The 18,894-nt window shown below is 47.3% G+C and overlaps 1 protein-coding gene across 5 annotated transcripts in view; it reads right to left on the bottom strand.

Annotated features, from left to right (window-relative positions):
* Positions 1 to 18,894, bottom strand: part of CDK5RAP2 (CDK5 regulatory subunit associated protein 2) — a 169,162-nt gene that overhangs the window by 66,221 nt on the left and 84,047 nt on the right. For all 5 annotated transcript variants that reach the window (XM_059143514.1, XM_059143516.1, XM_059143517.1 and 2 more), the window contains 5 exons: positions 16,512 to 16,609; positions 11,659 to 11,789; positions 10,149 to 10,258; positions 7,382 to 7,510; positions 800 to 895 (listed from right to left, as the gene is read on the bottom strand). In XM_059143514.1, the coding sequence (XP_058999497.1) occupies positions 800 to 895; positions 7,382 to 7,510; positions 10,149 to 10,258; positions 11,659 to 11,789; positions 16,512 to 16,609 (564 nt within the window). The remainder of the gene's footprint in view (positions 1 to 799; positions 896 to 7,381; positions 7,511 to 10,148; positions 10,259 to 11,658; positions 11,790 to 16,511; positions 16,610 to 18,894) is intronic.

Raw genomic sequence — 18,894 nt, 5'->3', positions numbered from 1 at the left:
GGAAAAATTCAGGTGTAGGGGTGAAGCAAGTGCTAACTGAGGTCACAAAGATAAAGACTAAGACTCAAAATCAAATCTTTGAATTGCTTTGCTTCCCAAAACCACCTATATTTTAATGATCTTGCATTCATGACCTCAAGAACTTGAACACCTTAAAGGTTACAAAGGCCAGATCTGCAGCCTCCTCGGTCCCACCGCATCCTAGTCTTTCGGGTTCTTTCAACCTTCGAGAATGTCCCAAATGCCTCCTCGTATCCACGTGACTGGAGGAACGTTCTCCAAAGGAGTCACATTCTCACCAATGCCCACACGACACTAAGCTGGATTCCAGGTCAGGAGACTGGGGAGGGCCTCTGAGTGTCCTTACACTGCAACCAAGTGATCTGGGGCTGCACAGAGTCCAGAGACAGGGGCTCTTGTCCCAACTCGGTCACTGACTTACCCTGTGCCCTGGAGAAATCCCCTCCCCTCAGAGGTCTCAGCTTCCAATGCATAAAACCAACGGGTGGCGTTAGGTCTCCAAAGATCTGACCACGTCCAATATCCAATGCCTGTTACTCTTACAACAACCCTGTTTTTATTGGCAACTCCACATCTTGCTGTTTCTCGACTGGCTCCAACACCCGTTTGTAACTCCTAGGAAGGAAGAGACCCAGTGTCTCTACTCTCCACCACATACAGCAGGCACTCGAGACAGGCAGAACGAACAGAAGAGAAAACAGATTCATTCCAAACTGGAAGACCGGCTTGGGCACAGAGAGGGGAGGACAGAATTGGGAGTGGACTGCGGCGTGCCTACCTTGTCACTCTGCTCCCAATGCTGGTCGCTCAGGAAATGATTCTCGTCACCTTCTCCTGTCCTGGTCATGTCCTCGTCCTCCTTGCCAGCCAGAAGCTACATGGAGCACGGAATGGTGTGAAAATGCAACCCAAAAAAGTACGCAGCATGAATATGCATGAATAAGTCACTGATGTCTTTTTTTTTAAATGCAAAACAAAAAACAAACCAAAAAGGAGGCAGAAACAAATGCCAAAGCCAATGAAATAAAAATTAACCAAAGCTAGAGATGCTAGTTCTAGCAAATCACACACAGCTGTCTAGGATTGAGCATAATTGAAGGACAAATTCCCCAAGAAATAACGAAAGCCACTCCCCCTGCCCTCGCAGGGCCTTCCCGGAGCTGCTGTAAATCGAATATGCTGTCTGCTGTGTGGCTGCCATTCCTGCAGTGGCTAAATTCACTTTCAGATTATATAAAAGTAACAAGATTTTGGAAAAAAGCTATTGATGGAATTGAAAATATCAAATAGCAAGAAGGCAGTAAATGAAATTTATGCTGTGCCCGATTTATGCATCACTTCTCCTATTTAGCACAGGGCATAAACCTCTTTTTGGACTGTCACACATCCGAGATGGACAGTCCCAGCCATGCTGTCATTTTGCTGACAAAAAGTCCTCATCACTAATGAGTATCGAGCTTGCCTGACGAAAGCTTTATGCTTTGGAGATGAAGAACAGTGTTCTATAACGACTGCATAAATCCCTACTGCTTTCAAGAAGTGCAAATCCCAAAGCTCCCACATTCTGCAGAATGGACAGCACAATGTTCTCAAGAGGGCCAGATCTCAGCTCGCTGCAAGGGCGAAAATTCTAGCCCCGGGGCACCTGGATTAAACCAAATAAAAACAGAGGAGAGGTAACCACACCCAGGGAGGTCATCAGTCAAAGCTGTGTCAGAAATTGCCAAACCTCACTTCACGGATGAAACTGGAAGCCGCACCCTGGCAACATCAACACTACACACAGCGCGGAGTCACTGGCGGGGCGTGTTGTACATACGAGAGTTCTAAGGTCCCGTCTCTACAGTTTTATTTATCAATTCCTACATTTAGTCCAGACTTTTCCCAGACCAACGTACATTTTTCTGATCTTCCCTTTATAGGAAACCCTTATTTTGGAAAAAGCAAACAAAATGAAGCAAACTGACTTCATGAAGTCATTCTATAGAAAACTTTCCAGGACCAGAACACATTCAAGCTAACCATATCCGAATCTGCCATCGGGATCAAACAGGACTGATGACCTTACAAATCAGAGCTCCCTAAACTGCCGAGCATGGAATAGGCTAGCCATGTGTGAACGTACTTCCTAAGGCATAAAGGTTTCTACGTACGGATGAGGAGTTTCCCTGCATCAGCATCTTCCTTCATCCTTAAAACACTCTCAAGTGATAAAGACTAACTAGAACTAGCAAACTTGGGGGTAATACAAAAGGTTAGACTACTGCAGAAAAAGCACTGGCAGTATCTTCTAAAACGAATAACCTCCTGGCCCAGGAATTCCATTCCTAGGTACTCACTAAGAAAAATGAAAACAGATGTCTCCAAAAAGATCTGTACATGAATGCTGAATGTTGGTATCAACTTTTATCATAATATCCAAAACTCGAAACAATCCAAATGTACATTAACAGCAGAATGAATAAACAAGTTTTAATATATTTACACACTGCAATACTACTTAGCAATAAAAAGAAACACACTGTTGGTTCAAATGCCATGGATGAATCTCAAAAACAGTTAAGTGAAGTGAAAGAAGCTTTATACAAAAGAGAGTGTACTTGATGATTCTATTTTTGTGAAAGTCTAGGGCAGGCAAAACTAACACATAAGGGCACAAAAGAAGAAAAATGGCTGGGAGTAGCGGCGAGAATCGATAAGGGTCTTGAGGAGGTGTGGGTTATAAAGGAACACATATTTGTAAAACTTAGTGAATACAGACTTAGGGTATCTATATTTCAATGTATGTAAACTTAACCTTAAAAGAAAAAGTAACCATAAACAAACACTGAGGTTAAGATACAAGTGTTGAAGTATTTCAGAGGAAGGAAGCGTACCATATTGGTAATTTACACTAAAATTTATCCAAAAGGGAAGATGGAGTGATGATGGACATGTGGGCCATGTTAACAGGAGAATCTTGGTGGGGAGTCCGAAGGTGTTCACTGTCAGGTTCTTCTCACTCTGCTGTGTTTACATTTCTTCAGGATAAAACGCTGAGGGAAAGCCTCTCCCATCTTTTAAAAAACAAAACGACAGTCTCACTCTGATTCTCCAACAGCTCTGGTCACTCAGCGTTCCCTGCCTCTCCAAGCTTCTTGAGAAAACGGTCTACCCCCACCTCCTACAATTGGCTTTCGTTGCCAACACTCTCTAGATTGCATGTGAGAGGTCCCCAAAGACCGCCTCATACAAGAGACAGAACACACACGGGGTTAGGGAAGAGGGACGGAGAAGCTCCTCCCCGGGCCCGCGGATGAAGGACGGGCCCCCGTTAGTTAAGCTAAGCGAAACACTGGTCACTCACACCATTCCAGGCTGAAATATCAAAAGTCATTCCTCGTTTTCGGAACCACCACCACACCGTGGTGTGAATGGTGATATACCCAATACAGTGAAATAAAGATTAACTTTTGTTTCTCTTTACCTCTGCTGACTTGGTCAAAATGAAAAGTAAACTCAATTTCCAGCAATGGCCAAGAAATTAAATGTTGTAGACACAGAGAAATGTCCCTCGCTCCACGTGTGAATGGCTCCTTGGCAACTTCTCGATTTTTCCTGCCTTCTGAGAGTACTTGACCCTCGTAGACACCCCTCCTGGAAACACAGCCCCATAACAACTGTGCTCTCCTGCTTCCACCCCGGCTTCCTGGGCTATGTGTGAGGATAATCCTTCATCTGCTTTGCTGGTTCCCCTTCCTCCTCCAGGAAGAAGTTCCCTCCATCTCAAAAGGCCAGGCCCCTGTCCCCATGTTCCGTTAGCACTCCTCATTCTTCCTCCACAGCTCCCACAGCTCGCAACACACACACACACACACACACACACACACACACACACTCGGCAGCAATTGCCCCTCTGCTTCCCTGCACCCCAGACCAGATGGGGCAGTTCTAACACCAACGCCTGGTGCACAATAAAACACTGCTGAAAGACCAAACGGATGAATAAAGAATCCTTCATAATGAGAGCTGAGACCAAAGGGTTTTCAGCATACCTCTGGTCTTGCTACTCCAAGAGCATTCTTCAGAGTACCAGCTTATGAGAGATCCAGACTGTTGGGCCCCACACCAGGCTCAGGGAATAGGAATCTTCATTTTAACAAGATGCCCAGGAAAGTCACACGCACATCAAACTTTAGCAGCACTGCCCATGGTGTCACAGAAACAACACTGAACAGAGTCAGAAGAAGGCTCTAGTCCCAACTCTGCCACTAGCTTACCAAAAAAATTAAATTAACTGTTTTACTGAGTGCCTACTACATGCCAGGCACTGTGCCAAAGGCCCTTTATAAATAATGTAAAATTCCTAACTTATGAAGTCAAAGTCTTAGAAATCCTCCTCCTTCTAATGAAATTCAATCTGCTTCTGACAAAGTAAATTTTATTCTGCCACTAAAGCAGAATTTAACAAGCATCCCCTCCTTCTGAGCACCATGTCTTTCCTCCAGAGTCATTCGTCTTTTTCTTATTCAACACAGCAACCCTTCAAATACCTACGTTCAATTAAATTATGCCCCTCAATCCACGTTTTCCTTCCATCCAAAAAAAAAAATCTTTGTTTTCTAGCCATGTCTAAAACTGATGACGTAAGTGAGTAATAACAGAACAGAGACTAGCTCCTTCTACACACTCAGACACATTTCCTGCACCCCACCCCTGAGAGGGGAGGGTTCCGCACAACACAGGGCCCGTGGTTGCAGGGCTCACCCCCTGGACTGTAGGCTGCTCCAATCACTGCGGCACATCAATCCTCAACCACATTTTATAATACGCAAGAACCAGTAAATGAACATAAAGGAGGAGCAAACCGATTACAGATGATTTTCATGCCCTTTAAAACCAAAGGACACCTGTCCCCGGTCTTCTGTTTGTTTCGTGGGTTGTGAGGTGAACGGCCCACATGCAGGAGTAAGCGCTCTCTTCATCAGCCGGGGGGACCCACTGCATGGCAACCATGTTGAAGACAAACCCGACAAACTACGTCAAGGGCCTCCTACTATTTATACCCTTCGTCAAATTAAAAGTTGCAGGGGGAGGCTATATATGAAAATAAATTAGATGCCTATTTTATAGCTGTATCTATCTCTATTTATACTTTTGACCTAGCAATTACGTACGTATCTGGGAATACAGTCTAAGGGGGGAAAAACCTAAACCCAGAAAAATATTTGTGTCCGAAGACACTCATCAGGTAACTTAAGATAGTGAGTCACTAGAAACAATCTATATGTCCAACAATAACGAGGCCGTTAGCTCAATTTCTGCGCATCCATAAAAAACAGTTAAGATGCTATAACATAGCAGCAATTGGAAAAATAAAACAGGAAACAAAACCGTATATGCACTGTGGGCCTGCACGTGTTCATAAAAACAGAGAAGGAAGGATTCCAAAATGTTAATTAACTGTGCGCGTTTTAAAGTGACAGGACTGGGATAATTTCTTTTCTCTATTTTAACCCAATGTTTTGGGCTAATTAAATATTGGAGAAAAATACTGAATCTTGAAACCACGAAAAAGATTTGCTCTCCTCCCTACTCCCCCAGCCCCCCACCGCCCAATATACAGGCTCCCAGGAGCAGGAAAGGTGCCCAGCCCCCGCTCTGCAAGCCCTGCTGTTCCGAAAAGGCTGTGCACAGCCTGGGCATCGCCAGGCCTCATCAAAGGAGAACTACGCGCACGCCCAGGGCACGGCAGCCTCCTCCCTTTGCCATCCCACCGCCTAAGCGACCGCTCCTCCCTCGGCTCAAGATCACTGTGGGAACAGCTTCCTTCCCACGCGGAATCTCGGACCTGCCCACCCCATTCCGGGGAAAGACAGGAAATGGCTACAAAGGACAAGGCCTTTCACAGGGAACATCAAGTGGAAGTGCAAATCTGACAGACGACTCCAATCTGAATCGGCTGGTATTGAGATCTCAGAGTGGGAAGAGGAAAAAGCCTCTGTTCTCCAAAGGACATAATGGGACATTTAACAGATTTTTTTCAAAGGGCAAATGAACAAACAAACTCGCCATTTACGACTCAAACGAAGTAGGTGAAGAATGAGCTGCTTATTAAAAATGCTGCCTTGGAGAAAACTAACCAAGAGACTTGTTTCTCCCTAAATGGACTGCAGATATTCTTAGTTTCCGAAATTATCTGGAGCCCGGGAGGCTAAGATCAATAACGTTCCTGTCTCAAAGACAGCAGATGGCCAGAGCGCAGCATCAGTACCTGTGAGCGGCTCCCACGTTGCGGGGGGAGGAGACAGCTTTCAGGCTATCAGAGCTTTCCCCAGAATGCGGCAACAAGACCTCCTTTACCTGGCAAGCTAGGCTGAGTTCAAGACAACCCTGAAGACTAAGAAGACCAAGAAGACTGAGGGGCCCAGGACCCACGGACAAAGGCCCTCCTGCCCTTGCGAGTAACAACAGCTCCAGTCCTCTGAGAAAGGCTAACGGAGGCCCGGGCCAGGCGCTGTCCGTGGCGGAGTGAAGCCAGTCAGGGGCTGAAGGGAGGAAACAAGCTCTTCCTCACTGGCACGATTTCAGGGTCTCCCTGCTGTACGCATGGGCCAAGAACGGAGACTCAGAGACAGCACCTGACAAAGACGAGCAGACACACAGACGGGACCGGGCTGGATGTGGCCCCCCATCTCTCCCGGGGTGGGAGGGCTGACCAAGTACACAAGCCCAGCAAACCAGAGGCCTCTTCGTGGTCCTCCTGAAGCCACCATTATTTAACCTTTCCTGGCCCCTTTGGACTTTGAAATGCCACCAGCAGAAAATTCCCACAGCCCAACGGCTCTGCTTGGACAGGCTGTGGACTCCCCGCCACGTCCTGTGCACCAAGGCAGACTGTGGATCCCCCAGGGTATGTGTGGGGATGACCTATGTCCAGTCAAATCCATCAGTCCAGAGGCCACAGGAGTGAGGAGGTGCACAAAATTCAGAAGATTCATACAAAAATGAAATACGTGTTACTCATTTGTTTTTCAACATTAGTGGATTTCTTAAAGCAGCATCTACACTGCCCAAATTACCTGGGTGATGCGGCAGCTCTCCAGATTCCTCTGAGACCAAACCGCTCACCCACATGTGCCATCTGTAGCACAGGTCCCAGGGCCGGACCCTGGCGTCAAAAGCTATCCGAAGATAGCCAAAGTGTCCACGCAGACATACCCCAGACTTTCAGGGAGGCTGCTGACTGACCAGGGCCCTCGAAAGCACATCTAGCAAATGCAGTCTCAGCAGGGCCTCCTCGGGACAGATGCAGTCCGGAGACATCTAGGGGGCTGGTGCCATTTTGTAGTTAGCACAGAACACGACTGTCTCTCCTTACCTCAGATTGTCCTATAGACTCAAGTCTGTCACCTCCCTGGAAACCCATGCAGGAGAGATCAAAAATGGTTTTCTTCAGGTGCTGGTTGTCTGTATACAGTTCCTTCACTAGCTGTATGAGGTCACTGACCTGGGGGATAAGAGCAGAGAGAGAAGTGGCTGCCTATGGCCGACCTCGGTTTCCCAGGGCCCCAGCCCTGCACACAGACCTTCCTGGCTTCTCAGCACCACTGCAGGGGGTGGTGGAACAGGCAGCCCGACTCCACTCCTCTGGCAGCCCTTCAGGGTGCAGTGAAAAGCCACTAGCACACGAGTATTCTAATCCCACAGCCACCCCTCCAAAGCCATGCTGGGCTGAGCCTCCATTTCCTCATCTGTGATGTGGGCTACTGTGGGAATTGATCAGAATCATGGTCACAGTGCAGTGAGGTCCTGGCACAGGCTATTATGACAGCTAAAACGATCTCCATCTGGTACGTGAGGCCCCCTGGAGGACAGGCCCCCAAGACTGACATTTCTGAGACTGTGTCAGAGCCTTCTTTTAGAGCATCAACCTTCTTCTTTGCATACCTATCTAGCGATGTCAGTAATAATAATCATCTTCAATTACAAAGCAATTTACAGCTACTAAAATACTCCCACAAACTTTAGTCATCCATTCCTTACAAAAATCCTGAGGAGGTGGACAGGCTGGAATGACTATTCTCATTTTACAATGAGTACAAAGAAGTTTATTGCCCAGGGCCCCATAGCTGGGGATGTGTGGGCAATTAAAGGACATACAATGACGGCCAAAGTGCCTCACTTTGTGGGAAAAGTGGGAAAGGGCAGCTGCCTCCACAGAGGCAGAGCAGGCCTGGAGCTGAGATCCCAGGGCTCCGAGTCCAGTGCTCCTCCTTAAGGCATGGGTCTCACTGGACCAGGTACATCAGCAATTAAGCAAACACCACCTTTGTTGCCTACAAGCTTCAAACCCCAATGGCCAATAATTCTGCAGATTTCTTTTTATTTTTTTTCCAGGTGAATTTCATTCTTTTTTTTTTTTTTGATGTTTTAAATTTTTTATTTTTTTATAAACATGTATTTTTATCCCCAGGGGAACAGGTCTGTAAATTGCCAGGTTTACACACTTCACAGCACTCACCAAAGCACATACCCTCCCCAATGTCCATAACCCCACTCCCCTTCTCCCAACCCCCCCTCACCCCAGCAACCCTCAGTTTGTTTTGTAAGATGAAGAGTCACTTGTGGTTTGTCTCCCTCCCAATCCCATCTTGTTTCATTGATTCTTCTCCTACCCACTTAAGCCCCCATGTTGCATCACCACTTCCTCATATCAGGGAGATCATATGATAGTTGTCTTTCTCTGCTTGACTTATTTCGCTAAGCATGATACGCTCTAGTTCCATCCATGTTGTCGCAAATGGCAAGATCTCATTTCTTTTGATGGCTGCATAGTATTCCATTGTGTATATAATCCTTGAGGAGAACACAGGCAGAATGACAATTCTGCAGATTTCTTAATGGAGTGAGCATTAGCCCCTCCAGTAAAGTGGGAAAGCTCCCCCTGACTACACAGCAGATGTCCAGTACAGCAACACATGAAGATGAGCTGGACCCAACCCTCGAGGTTGTAGTGAGAAGAACAAAACATTCTGACTCTATAAACATGGACTAAGTGCCAACCATGTGAACTGCCTCATGCCCTGAAACATTGCCACAGGAGGTGCTGTCAGCTGCCTTCATCTTCCCCATTCGCTTCGTCTTCAAAAACTAAGATGCTTCAATGCTCCTTGCTCTGCTCCTCCCGAAGATACTGAAATTTTTAATTCTCCTTTCTACTCCTTACTTTTAGTACCTTACACCTACTTTCTCTCTCTGTCTTTGCAGAGAAGGCCCTCCACCTAGACAAACTCCTATTCATCCTTCAAACCCCACTTCAGGCCTCACTTTGGCTGAAAAGCTTCCTCTGATCAAGTGAGCACTCCCCAACCCCCGACAATTAACCTCTTTCTCTGCCGCCCCTGCCCTGCACATCCGCACACTTCGGCCACCCCTGCACCCCATACTGCACACAGCTGTTTACACGTCTGACTACTCTGCCAGAATGAGAATTATTCCCAGGCAGAAACCGAATCTGTCATACATACATGATAATTGTATAATGAATCAGTCTCCTCTGAGCTCACACTTCCTACTCTTACCAGTGCTTGTTAGGATCCTGAAGTACTAAACCACTCTAATCACACCAACAATCTACAGATTGAGAAACCTGGTTTCCAATTTTAAAGAGAGATTTACTTATCAAGTCTGGATCTTTATTCTTTCAGAAAGCACGTATTAATGCCCACTGTGTGGGGTAGGTACTGGAAAATGAGAAATAAGTAAGGTACAATCACTACCTTGAAGATGCGCACAGCCTGGTGGGGATAGAGACGAGGAACCAGATAATTCCAGATCAGGATGTGCACGACATCAGTGCAGTTAGGTACAAGAGGAGAGGAGAATGACCTGAGGGAGGGCCTGGAGAGCATTTGCTAGAGAAGATCAAGCTTGGGCTGGTCCTCCAGTCTGAAAAGGAGGGTGTCAGGCACGGGGGAGGGCATGCCAGGTGACAAACACAGAAGGAACAAAGAAGGAGCAAAGACAGGCAGGGAGAGAGGGAAGAAAGGAGAGGAAAGCGGCTTTCAGATTCTCACACCTCAGATCAGGAACACAAGAGACAACAAATAACCAACAAAGGACCAAAAGTTAATAGGTCAATATACCTTTTTCTTAAGTTCTTCTTGAGAAAAATGTTCCACTTGAAACCGATTGGGCTCTTCAAGGCAAATACTCAGATAAGATGTTTGATCACTATAAAATGAAAATGGTTCTTCTGCAAAAAAAAAGGGGGGGGGTGGTGAGGGAGGAGGAGAAAAAGCATATCAGAAATAGATCCTTCCAAACCCAATGCTAGTATAATCCATATAAGGCAATTTGAATTGGGAGAAGTGGGGGTTGTGGGGGTCGCTGCGAGGGGAGTAAGTACAAATAGGGAGTTGAATGTACCACCTTTGGAGCAAAAGTAATTTTCCCTCTTTCTCTACAGGCTGATATTTCAATGTATGGTTTCATCATGGGCTGCAGGATTTCACTGTGGCCTATTCTGAATTATAATTTGCATATCAAGTGTCGTACCTAGAGACCACTCTGAGTGGCACCAGCGAATGGTGATTTCAGTTCAAATGAGGGAGTGATTCTGTTTAGGTGAGAATTCAGGAAAATTAGACGTGACCCTCAAGGGTAGTGCTCCTGGGAAATAAAAGGGCCTGATGTATTTTTTACTGGCCCCAGAGCGCTCTGTGGTCGTGAGCACAGCAAGGGCAGAAATTGGCTGCTAGATCTAAGATAAGAGAACCTCTGGTCACCTGCGCAAAGGTCTGCTTCCTCTGCGCCAAAGGTCACATCCCAACAAGGAGGGAAGGCACAGAGGAAGGGCAAGCTATCTACTGAATGACGCCTGTCTACAAACACGATCTCATTTAACAATCTGGGGATAAGAACTGATACACCTAATGTACTAGAAAGACCTACACTCCAAAGGATGATATTCTGGCTTGAACGTAAGTAAATCAACCCCTGCTCCCAGCCCGAGCCCCAGTTTCTTCATTTGTAAAATGACGTCAACACTGATGCCGGCCAGTAGGGTAATTGTCAGGACCAGAGATGAGAAGTGAAGTGCCTCGTCCTGTGCCTTGTACACAGCAGATGCTTCAGACACATCAAGCCCACCACTGCCAAATCCTTGTACCCATACATGCCAGGTACCAGACTCAAGACAGAGAGTAAGTGGATACTGGTGCAGACTTGCGGGGGCTCAGGTTCTAGCAAGGGAGAGGGCCGAGAGTTGCTGTGATGAGCACAGCAAAGCTAGAACCACAGGCCCCTCACCTTATAGCCCCCCTAAGGAATCCACTTGTGGTGGTCACGACAACGATAAGAGCAAAGTCTCACACGAACAGCAACCTCGGTGCCATGCATCTATGTGGCCCAGACTCTTCAGCGGGTGCCCCGCTAGGCAAACGGACACGACACACTGAGCCCTTCCACGAAGGCCAAAGCTGGACACACACAGACCCACAGGGACAACATTAACATGGTCACCACAAAAAAGAGGAATCCAGATGAAATCCTGGGGACTCCTCCTCCCCTATTGGAGTTTTGGGACTTTCTTAAAGTTCAGCCAAGGCCTTCCACATGGGAAAACCAGAAGGAAACATACAAGAGAGCACACACCTTCCCGCCTCCGAATTTCACTGATCTGCTCCTCCAGGGTCCTTTGCAAATTCCGATAGGCGAGTACGTCCTGCTCTAGCTGCTTCCGCAAAGCAAAAATGCTGTTTAACTCACTCTGCAGGCTGTTGATACTTGGTAAAGAAAGACACCAGAAAAAATTTTTACTTAAATTCCAGTTAGTTAACATGCAGGGTAATATCAGTTTCAGGTGTAGAAGAAATTTAGTGATTCAACACATCTGTATGTTACCCAAAGACACCAGCCATTTTCAAACAGACCTATTTGTGCTTTAAAATACAAAAGCCAGCCAGCCTCCCCTCGACTGTTAGGTCATCGGTGGGTTTTTTTCCGATTATAAAAAGTAAATACATCCTTTTGGGAAGTTTGAAATACAAGAGCATAAGAAACTACCATGATCCCACTACCAATTAACATGGGGCAGGCTGCATGTCTTTTTTTAAGGCTTTATTTATTTTTAAGTAAACTCTCTACCCAAAGTGAGACTTGAACTCACAACCCCAAGATCAAGAGTCATACACTCTACTGACTGAGCCAGACAGGCACCCTCAGACTGCATTTCCTCCCGATCTTTTTCCCTGAGTATTTTTACAAGGTGAAAATACTTGACGCATGATACTGAATTTTGTGTTCCTCATGTATTTCCCTATATTTTTGGAAATTATTTGCAAGCTTCATTTTCAATGACTATGTAATATTAATCAGGTGAATTTCTCACCGTTCAGTCGAACTGATCCTCTTATTAGCGGACATTTGGGTCATTTCCAGGTTTTTGCTACAGGTATAAACAGGGAGAGATAATGTCATTCCCCAGACTATTTCTCTGTTTGGAGTAATGCCTTGCAAGGGCTTGGGTGTAGAAGGGGAGGCTCTCCAGAGCCTCAGTGTCACCTGGCGCCCAGGCTTCAAATGAGAGAAGGGAGAAGAGCAACTATGTCACTCCTGAAAGACATGGAAATGGGGATGAAACTGAGGGGCAGGAAGGAAGCGGAAAAAGAGAAGAAGGAGGGAGCTGGTAATAGGAGGGAAGAAAGGACTGATTCAGGGGCCAACAGAACTCAGCTTTCATAGGTCAGCCCCACTCACAAATGCATTGTGGGATAGATTTTTATTTGAGATGGGGAGTGCCAAGTCACATCTGGGTCAGTGTGACACGGTGTGACCTGAACAGAGAGCCTGCGTGAGACCAGCAACCCAGAATTCAGAAGAGGCCACGAAAATGCACACCTCCCAGAATCTCCAGAAATCCTGGGGTGCTATTCAACAGAACTTTCTGGAAGTTAGAAGTGTTCTGTATATGCACTATAGGGTAGCCACTAGCTAAGAGTGTGCCTACTGAGCTGCTGAAATGCGGCTAACCACTGAGGAACTGGATGGATAATTTTTCTTAGTTCCAATGTTGATAGTCTATCCCCTGGCTAGTGGCTACTGATCTGGGTGGCACAGACCCACCAAATGGGCTCTGGCTTCTGCCTACTGTGGCACATGGCCGGGATCTGAACTGAGTGCACCCAGCTCTCAGAGGAACAGAGACCCCAGCCAATATCTGCATAACATAAATGATGTTTCACTGAATATCTCCGTGCCTAAAGCCTTTCACATCCAGGTTCATTTCTTAAGCCCGATTCCCAGCAGTGCAATTACTGGGTCAAAGTAAATGAACATTTTTCAAGACTAGCAAAACACATTAACAAATCAGAAAGCCTCCTTTCTTAAGTCCTGAAAAATACATCACTCCCTGTCCAGTGTCTGACCTATGGTTCCCTAAGAAGGTCCATCAACACCTTGAGACTATCTGCAAAAATGTAATATGTGGATCTTCCAAAGGAGAGGGCCCAGGAGCTTTCATCAGATTTTTCAAAAGGGGTCCAGAGCCTCAAAATGGCTAGGAGCTACTGCTCCAAATGTCTGTGCTACAAACTCAAGCCCCACTCCCTTTCAGAGATTTCTTCCAGCTCCATCCATCGAACCGCACATACAACCAACATATATAGGAAAGAAAATAAACCATTATGTCTAATCGTCTATGCTCGCCGCTTTGACGATGGTTCATGGTGAAGCGGTCTTCTTGCGAAGGAAGGGGCCCTACCAGCAGCCTGTACCTAGTTCCATTTCAAGACAATCATAATGATCAATTTGTAAGGCTGATGGAAAAACCTCACAGAGGTGTCACAGCACTCGCTTGGATGCAGTTGTGCTGCAGAGACACTTAAGCAGGGGAAAAAAGGAGATTGTTTTAGCGAAGCTGCTGCGATTAGGGCTGAGCAACACTGACTGCTCCCTCCCTCTTCCATTTTCTGACAGGGTGAAAAGTACACAGCTGCTGCTCCCGTGTCTGTCATTTATGTTCCCTAACTCCGGGGCCTTTTCAAGGTGTGAGGAGCTGGTGGAACAAAAGGTGTTCCACCTAGAAAGAAACAAAAGCCCTGTGCATTCCTCCTTCTGCAGGGGGGCGGGAGGAGGCACGGCAGGGCACGGCATGGCACGCCACCGCTAACTAGCTCTGTGACCCCGGGCAAGTCGGTTAAACTGCCTGAGTCCTGGCCGCCTTCCTCATCTGTGGAATGGGGACAATTCCTTCCCTTCAGGACTGTTTGAAGGATTAACTCTCAGCTCTGTTGAGAGTTACATGGGAAAGAGTTCAGCACAAAGCCAAACACACAGACACATTATTTCCCTCCGTCCACACATCCGAGCGCCTCCCAAGTGAAAGAGGATGTTTGTAAGCCGAGCTTTCGGATTCTCCTGAGTTATAGTGGTGATTCCCATCTGGGGACAATTTAACCTCCCGAGAGAGATGTGGCACTATCTGGAGACACTGCTGGCCGTCACACTGGGGCAGAGGAGGGCGCTTCTGGAACGCAGTAGTAAAAGTTGAGGTGCTGTAAAGCATCCCACGAGGCACAGGACCCAGAGAAGCTGTGGGGATTTGGCCCGTCCCCCCACCCCCACTCCCACCCCAGCTTCCCAGCTTCACTCGCCCCTTCCCGAGCAGTAATGCCAAGCAGCTAAGGCTTCTGGAAAACGCTCATTTTTAGAGAGTGATGCCTACTCCCAGAATTTTACCAGCATGCTTCCATTTTCTCTAAACTCTCTTCAGATCAAAAAAATAAATAAATAAAAATAAAAAAATAAACTCTCTTCAGATCAACAAATCTGAAAACAATCTCCTATCTCAGAAGACTGGACGCAGGTTTGGCGTGGGGTCGGGGGGGGGGGTCTCTCACCCAATCAGCACCTCCCACGTGCCCACTCCACCCAGCCGTGGCGACAGGCGCTGGGAAACGGAGCCGCTGAGGAGACGGGGTTCCGCCCTGAGGGGCACGTGGCTCTGATGAGGGGGCAGGCCAGTTACAGACAAGCACCCAAAGGGTGGCGGGGGCAGCCGTGAGGGCAGACAAACAGCAACAACAGCCTCCTCACAAGTGCAGTCCTCCAGAGGAATTCTCGAGGGGCCTCTGGGAGAGGGTGTGGGGGCCCAAGCGAAGGCAGAGGCAGGAAGGCACGTGGCCTGTAACAGTGAAAACCGTTCCAGCCAGAGTGAAAGGCTTCAGAAAAGGAGCAGTGAGAGGGGATATTTTAACTTTTTATTTTAGAAATTTTTAAACATACACAAATGAAAAAGAGCTCATAGAAGAGCCCCTCCCCATTTATTCACACCCAGCCCTGCCCACTAGGCAGCCATGGCTGCTCCTGTTCCAACAGTATCCCCCCCCACTTCCTCTGTTCCTGTATGGTTTTGAAATGAACCCCAGTACCCTTTCACCTGTAACTACCCTTGTGTGTAGAGAGAAGATCGTAGTGTGAGAAATCACTGAGGCCCAGAGGGCCCACCTGCCTAGGCAAGTACGACCACTCGCCTACAGGAGACTCTCATCACCACACCACCCTGGCGCCAGATCATCTCAGCAATCCTGTAAGACACAAGTCACTCCAGGACACAGAAACTTGTTGGAATCCCTGAGTGTGGCCACTCACCACCGGTGTCACTTTGGACAAGTCACCTCACCTCTCTCAGTGTTCATGGCCTTATGGACCACGGGGATAACAATATTACCTCACAGAACAGCTCTAAGGACTGTATGAGATCATACACATGGAAGCACTTTCTAAATCTATGGTAAGGAGAAGGGAGTTGGGGTAAATTGGAAGGGGAGGTGAATCATGAGAGACTATGGACTCTGAAAAATAATCTGAGGGGTTTGAAGTTGCGGGGGGTGGGGTGGGAGGTCGGGGTACCAGGTGGTGGGTATTAGAGAGGGCACGGATTACATGGAGCACTGGGTGTGGTGAAAAAATAATGAATACTGTTATGCTGAAAATAAATTAATTAATTAAAAAAATTAAAAGTACAATAAAAACGAGTATTATTATTATTATTATTATGTTATTTTTATCCTACATTCATTAGGATAAAAAAATCAAACAATCCAAAAATCAGACAATTTTATTTATTTATTTATGTATTTATTTATTTGAGAGAGAAAGAGAGAGAGTGCCTGGGGGGAGAGGCAGAGGAAGAGGGAGAGAAAATCTCAAACAGACACTGCACTGAGTGCAGAGCCTGGCATGGGGCTCGATCTCATGACTCTGAGATCGTGACCTGAGCCAAAACCAAGAGCCAGATGTTCAACCAAATGAGCCGCGCAGGTGCCTCAAAACCAGATAATCCTTGATATAAAATAGGGTTATGTGATTTAAGTAAGGCAACCACCATCCAAGCACTTTAAGCTCCCTAAATCAACGGGGAGGGCTTTGCTGCCTCAGACACCAACACTGTTTGTTCAAAATACGAGTGTCTGCATATGTATATGATGTCCAAACAGTAACCTTACCTGTCTGGGTCCTGCAGAGACTTCACCAGATGAGTATAGATGTCCTGCTCCTTCTTCAAGACCTGAATCAGCTCTTCAGAGTCTAATTGCTGCTTTTCCTGGAAATGACAATGGGTATCTGACATGAAGGGAAGAATTTCAAAAGAGTACATCCTGACATTATGCAAACATATGTGGGTAGTTTACAAATCCAGACGGAGGTGATCCCCAGCGCCAGGCCCTGGCTCAGGTCACAGTCAGAGAGCACCACCTGCAGGAGAAGTGGAGGAATGACTGTCACCGTGTCCCTCGGAACAAAGCCAGGAGGTGTGCTTCCAACACTGAACAGCAGCTCTGAAAGGAGCATCGTTGCTGCCCGGCACAGCCCTCATGGAACTGCCACCCCTCAGGGCTGCTGGTCTTCGTTTTCTCGTCACTAACAACAGTGCCTTTCCACATCTGCTCTTGCTCCAAAGATGAGAAGTGCATCTACCCAAACCTGGTATCAGGGACAAGAGACTTACACTGAAGTAGAAAAGGCCAAGTGAGCTGCACTCTAAAGGTATCCCGAATGGAATGATGACAAAGGGATCTGAGACGGGTCTCTGCTGCTTACCAAGCATGTGACCTTAGAGATTAGTGAAAACCAGTGGGGGAAAGTCTGAACAGAGTATCGGGATATCTACATAGACCCAACACACCTCAAACTACTTATTAATGACAGGAAAAAAAAGGACCCGTAGAGTCAAGACACCTAGAGGACACCACCTTCCTAAAGCTATCAAAGAAAGTCACCGTGGCCAGCAATGAGGCAAATCGAAATCATGTACCAGCAGACAGGACACAATGAGAGGACATGCCTGCCAAAGACACGGACCTGAACCCAACCAACGAGGCAACATCAGACAAAACCCAACGGAAGGACAATCTATGATGACTGACTCAGACACTTCAGAAGTAGGAAGCGCATGAAAGTCAAGGAAAGACGGAGAAACTATTCCAGACTGAAGACTAAAGAATCAAGATAGAGCAACGTGTGATCCTGAATTGGGTCCTCAGGCTATGAGGGGCTTGGTGGGACAAGCGGTGGGACAAGTGGTGGAACAGCAGCGAGTCTGAGGATCAGAAGTCGTGGAGAGTCTGCTTACACCCACTCCTGACGGCTGTGCCGGGCTGAGCAGGACAGTGTCCCTGCTCCCAGGAAGTACACACTAAAGTATTCAGCGGTGACAGGGCTCCACGTGGGCGACATACTCTCGGATGCCTCGGGAAAAGTAAGATCCTTGATTCCTGAAACAAGCCTGCAAATGTGAAATTATTTCAGAATAAGATAAAAACGTGAAAATAAATACTTAGCGTGCAGAATATCTAGCATGGTGTCCTGCGTGGACTGGACGCTCCCTGAACGCTGGGGGGTGGGGGGTCCCTCCATGCCCGGGGGTTGCACACTGAGGGCAGCCCCCGTCCTTCCTGCTGACCCAGGCTTCCTCCTAAAGTCAACACAGCACCTAGGACAGGGGCTTGTAACCCCACAGAAACTGCGGGAATACTGTTCCTGCCACGAACCACAGCAGCATCCACATTTTCCTGTGACTCGGCCATCAAAAGAAATAGCTAGTCTGTGTGTGTCCCAGGCACCTCGAGTATCCTGAAGTACTTACTCTCATCACTACTTCATAACCACGGCAGTACCACACTCGCCCCACAACCTTGTCATCAAGCACGTTAACAGAGAAGCGCCACTTCCAAAGCATCTTTCTAAATACTCTGATGACCGAATTTCAACGCAGTTGGTTTCCTTTATAATGCTATGCATATATTTTACGCATTTAAATCCTCTTCCAGCGAAGAGATCCCTGGCTTCAGCAGACTACGGTGGGGATGCAGAGGGCAAAAAAGGTCATGAGCCCCTGACCTGCAGGGATGCGGCTCAGCTTCTCGCCCCAAGCAAAACCAGGCAGAGGCACCACCTGCTAAGGGGAGGGGCTGCAAATGCGAAACCACCATTCTGCTCATGATAAGTCAGCTACCCAGACTGCTAGAAATGTCAGGCCCTTTTGTAAATCGTGCCACATGTCACTGGCACAAGGAGCTCCCATCTGCTTAGTGTGCACAGTGACAGTGTCATGTGGGATTCTCCCGGCTCCCACCTGTACACACCATGTGTGTCGACAGAGGGTCCCAGGGAAGAGCCCAGGCAAGAATCTAACAGGCTAACCAGACAACGTCAGCCACCATGCTCAGTGCTCCCTGTGCTTTTTCTCACTGAGTCCTCAAAACAACCCAATGAGCTTAGGTGCTACCCCTCCCCTCCCCACAAATCCTCAGATTTGTGCTCAGGTATGTCACTTCAAAGCCAGTGATGAGGGGACTGTGGCACAGAGGGCCATCAGCAGGCCCAAGG

This window comes from Mustela lutreola, chromosome 12 (genome assembly GCF_030435805.1).
Source record: "Mustela lutreola isolate mMusLut2 chromosome 12, mMusLut2.pri, whole genome shotgun sequence".
NCBI lineage: Eukaryota > Metazoa > Chordata > Mammalia > Carnivora > Mustelidae > Mustela > Mustela lutreola.
The sequence above is the reverse complement of the archived record's forward strand: the minus strand, read 5'-3'. Positions and strand labels throughout refer to the sequence as shown.